General features: G+C 41.0%; 1 protein-coding gene across 1 annotated transcript in view; it reads right to left on the reverse strand.

The window, feature by feature from the left end:
- Positions 1-2,223: 2,223 nt before the first annotated feature.
- Positions 2,224-5,000, reverse strand: part of pdzd7b (PDZ domain containing 7b) — a 7,385-nt gene continuing 4,608 nt past the window's right edge. The window contains exons 8-12 of the mRNA XM_035533202.1: positions 4,692-4,985; positions 4,160-4,272; positions 3,947-4,038; positions 3,657-3,748; positions 2,224-2,999 (exon numbers count right to left, since the gene is read on the reverse strand). Of these exons, the coding sequence (XP_035389095.1) occupies positions 2,224-2,999; positions 3,657-3,748; positions 3,947-4,038; positions 4,160-4,272; positions 4,692-4,985 (1,367 nt within the window). The remainder of the gene's footprint in view (positions 3,000-3,656; positions 3,749-3,946; positions 4,039-4,159; positions 4,273-4,691; positions 4,986-5,000) is intronic.

The following is a 5,000-nucleotide window of genomic DNA, read 5'->3' on the forward strand; positions in this document are numbered from 1 at the left end:
ATTATTAGTCAAAAATGGTTTTCCTCCTGACAATAAATCTGATTGGTTCTCAATATCAAATGCGAGCCTGGTTGGATAATAAAATAATAATAATAATAATAATAATAATAATAATAACAACAACAATAATAAATGTGTCACTTTCACTAATACAGGAAGTTGTTTCCAGGGGCAGTGGTTATGAAATATGCCCCACTATGACATATTCTCAGTGTAGAAAAACAGTATATCAACGCAAAATAAATCATTTAAATAATAGGGTTTTTTTCATAAAAATGAACTTACCAGCCACAATATTAGAAACATTTGTTAATTACAAATACCTTATAGGTGCAGAGTAAGAAAATATATCAAATAGTTTGACCAAATATTGCATGTATAAATTATGTTTTAAGTATTAAATTTGCACATATAAGGTGAAATCATTAAGAGAAACACCGATCAACCTTTAAATTTTTTTTTGTCATTTTTATTACTGATTTATTGGAATTGTTAAACAGAAACAACAAACAGCAAAACTTTATACAAAGTGCAGATACAGAGGTGATAATATGGAATGTGAGAAAAGTTAAAGCTCCTTACACCACTGAGTGCATGTGGTACTGTGATGCTAGAGTTGGGACACACCTCATCACTGGGGTCCACTGTATGAGCTGTCTGTAGATTTTCCTGAACAGAATTCTCTGGATTGTCTCTCAGAAGTGGGGAGGACCCTTTACTGCTAGCTCCATGGGGTCTGTGTTTCTGCTGTTAAACACTTGGCGAATGACCTCCATAGCATCCTGATGGGTGATGTGTTGCAGGGAAACCCCATCTGCTGATACCAGCTCAAACCCAGCTTATGAGAGAGAAGGACCAGCTAAAAAGAGAGATTTAGATAATAGCTGGACTTCTTCTAAACTACTTCACCTTCCTGTTCTGTCTTCACAGTTCTGGTCCAGACGAAGAGCTAAACACAGCCACAAACACTCACAAACACATCCACAAACACACTACAAACACATCCACAAACACATCCAAACACACCTACAAACACACCCACAAACACATCCAAACACACCTACAAACACACTCAGAAACACACCTACAAACACATCCAAACACACCCACAAACACACTCACAAACACATACAAACACCTACAAACACATCCAAACACACCTGCAAACACACCAACGAACACACCTACAAACACCCACAAACACACCCACAAACACATCCAAACACACTCACAAACACACCCACAAATACATACAAAACACACCTACAAACACATCGAAACACACCCACAAACACATCCACAAACACACCTACAAACACCCACAAACACCCTCATAAAAATCATAGCTAAAACCCACTGATTAGTTCATTCTCACAGGAGTTCCTACAGCACTAGCTGATTTCACCTTCAGTGTTCTTTAGAAGATACTGCCCCTCCTGGAACTGTCTTCTCTATCTTCACCACATGCTGGACCTTGGACCCCAGGCCCCCAGAAACACTGATCCCTGACCATGTTAAAGACACGAAAAATCTTGTGGATTTAAAAAAAATATATTTTTTAGCATTTTAATGTTAATTTGCATTCATTTTGTATTCTAGTAGTGTTTAACTATGCATTATATTATAGTTTATATACAAATGAACATTTAATGCCCAGATAAACATTTATAATTCCTAGAGTACTTTTACACAGTACTCTAATACTTGTAGAACACTTTACATACTATATACCTATTTATATACTACACACTATATACTATATACCTATTTATATACTACATACCTATTTATATACTACACACTATATACCATATACCTATTTATATACTACACATTATGTTCTATATACCTATTTATATACTACACACTATATACTATATACCTATTTATATACTACACACTATATACTATATGCCTATTTATATACTACACACTATATACTATATACCTATTTATATACTACACACTATATACCATATACCTATTTATATACTACACACTATGTTCTATATACCTATTTATATACTACACACTATATACCTATTTATATTCTACACACTATATACTATATGCCTATTTATATACTACACACTATTTACCATTTACCTATTCATATACTACACACTATGTTCTATATACCTATTTATATACTACACACTATATACTATATACCTATTTATATACTACACACTATATACTATATACCTATTTATATACTACACACTATATACTGAATGGACTGAATGACTGCTTGTTTTTCCTGAGAGTGACAGTTTTGAGTTCACACTCCTGGACAGTTTTGAGTCCATACTCCTGGTCAGTTTTGAGTTCACACTCCTGGACAGTTTTGAATTCACACTCCTGGTCAGTTTTGAGTTCACACTCCTGATCAGTTTTGAGTTCACACTCCTGGACAGTTTTGAGTTCACACTCCTGGACAGTTTTGAGTTCACAATCCTGGACAGTTTTGAGTTCACAATCCTGGACAGTTTTGAGTCCACACTCCTGGACAGATTGATCACTATGGTGACCACTCACAGAACCTGAGCGCACATGCTCTTGTGCTCGATGTTGTCCGCTGGGTTCTGTAGGGGGCACTCTGGTGCTCTGTGATCTCTTGAGTGTACCAAATATCTGAGACAGCAGAGGTCTCTTAGGACGAGGGTTGTCCACTACGGTAAAAACTGTGTCCTCTTTTTCCGTCTCTTTTGTGTTAGTTGGGCTTTCTCTGTGTGAGGAGTCCTCATCAGACCAGAGCATGTCACGGTCTGCGGCAGGGGGAATTTTGGAACAAGTCTTCTCAGTTAGTAGCCAGTTGGGGATGTTGGGAGCTGCTCTGGTAGGTCCAAGGGACTCTGTATGAGGACAGCCGACTATGGTGACGTCCAGAAGAGGAGAGAGTGCTCTGGAGGGTTCTTGAACCTCATCAGGTTGCTGAGTCATGCAAAGGTGCTCAATTTCCTCCAGCAAGTGATTCTGCCGATACTCACCAGGCTGGTCTGAAACAAACAACACACACATCACAGGCTTTAACAAATTATGGTCAACCCATGTTATAATTTTACTAAATAAATCTAACCATAATCCCAAACCAAGACCATGTGTGATATAACACCCTGGCCACACCTGGAATTAACATGCGCCTGGTGATCCAACCACAGTGGACTGTCCAAACACAGCTGTTTGCACCTGCCATTTTGAATGCGTCTGGAGTGGCCACCAGTGGTCATATGATATTCGCAGTACTTTGCTATGGTTAACGATGCGGTTGATATTCACAGTACTTCGTTACTGACATGTTTGCGGTTGATATTCGTAGTACTTCGCTACTGTTGAGCATGCATTACCATTCACACTACAGAAGTAATGTGGCTTTATGCTTCGCAGAAGACCTCGGAAAGCGTTCTGAGGGATTTCCCCATTCACACTTGAACGTAGCGCTGGCCACTTAAGAGCGGATGTTAAGGCATGCTAACGGCAGGTGTGAACAGGGTGTGAGACAGTGTGGCCTGACCAGGTATAGATGTGACGTGCTGTCCTGAGGGGGGGGTGCCATGGCTGTTGAGGAGAAGACCCACTTGCAGCAGAGACACAGAGACAAACTAATCACTACTTCAGCCTTGTGCTGGCATCCTCTACCTGGACGTCGAACTTACAAGAACATCTCTTCAGTATGTCACAGGCCTCGTCCTCAAAGGATGACAGCATATTGTTAAACTGCTGGACGTCATCCTTAGAAACAAGCATTCTGGGGGGGAAAGATTTTGCTGTAAGTCCTGCTGTATAAAAAACCTCCACATGACCTCTCCACATGACCTCTCCGCATGACCTCTTCTTGTCTTTCTTATTTTTAGAGGTGAACTAGATTTCTTTAGCTGTCTTTGTGACATTTAAAGGGAGCCACGTTTGCTACATGTTGCTTCACTTCCTCTACAGTTTTTCCCACCTGATCTCCCTCAGGAGCAGAAGCTTCTCTGGCCTGTCCAGCATGGCCAGCAGGGGGGGCACTAGAGTCTTCAGCTCCTGCTCCACGGTGTACTGTAAACACACAGACCATAAGTGAATAAAGACAAGGGGCCATGGCCTGATTGGTCAGTGAGTGTCAGACATCCATTGTAGGTGCGCCACTCGCTTTCCTGGATTCCAGTGTGTCTATTACCTGTCTACAAATCTCCATGACAACAGCCACGTCTTCGGTCTTCAGTAGTTTGATGGCCAATTTCTCTACATGGGCAAGTACTTCCAGACCAGACAGTTCCTGAGTCGTAGCACCTGGAAATACAGTCAGACTGGGAGGTAACACCAGTACTGTGATAGCACTTACTCGCTAACAGATGATCAAACAATCTTCTGAGTGGCACTAGTCTGTCATGGAGGGTGTGATGTGTTTTAGCAGCTCCGACTGCTGCCATTTCAGCGTCAGTCAGTAAAATCAGAGGACCTTGCTGACACGCTTTGGCTACCGTCATGTGACATCAGCAATGCTGTCAAAAACCATTAAACACAAATATTTCTTCCTGTGGTCCAGTTAAAGAAAACTGGCCTGGAAGATGATGGAAAGAAGTTTTAGGGTTGAGTTTTTATTTTGCTCCTCAAACAAAACACATTTGATATTTTTAGATAGAATTTCATTGAGAAAGGGTTTATACAACACCACAACGCTGCACTGTGACTTCAGTATAAGGTATTACCAGTGCCTAGCTCAGAGTTTCTGGGGGATCTGGTTGGTGATCCGGTTGAGGATCCAGTTGAGGATCCGGTTGGGGATCTGGTTGGGGATCCAGTTGGTGATCTAATTGAAGATCCAGTTGAAGATCCAGTTGGGGATCCAGTTGGGGATCTAGTTGGGGATCTGGTTGGGGATCCGGTTGGGGATTTGGAGGAGTCTCTCGTCCAGGGCAGGCCAAAGAAGGTTTTCCAGTGGTTCAGAACATTCTTGTATCCTTCTCTCCTCTCCATCTGCTTCCTATTCTCCGTCCTCTGTTCTTTTTCTAGAGAAG

Source organism: Electrophorus electricus, chromosome 14, assembly GCF_013358815.1.
Source record: "Electrophorus electricus isolate fEleEle1 chromosome 14, fEleEle1.pri, whole genome shotgun sequence".
Lineage (NCBI taxonomy): Eukaryota > Metazoa > Chordata > Actinopteri > Gymnotiformes > Gymnotidae > Electrophorus > Electrophorus electricus.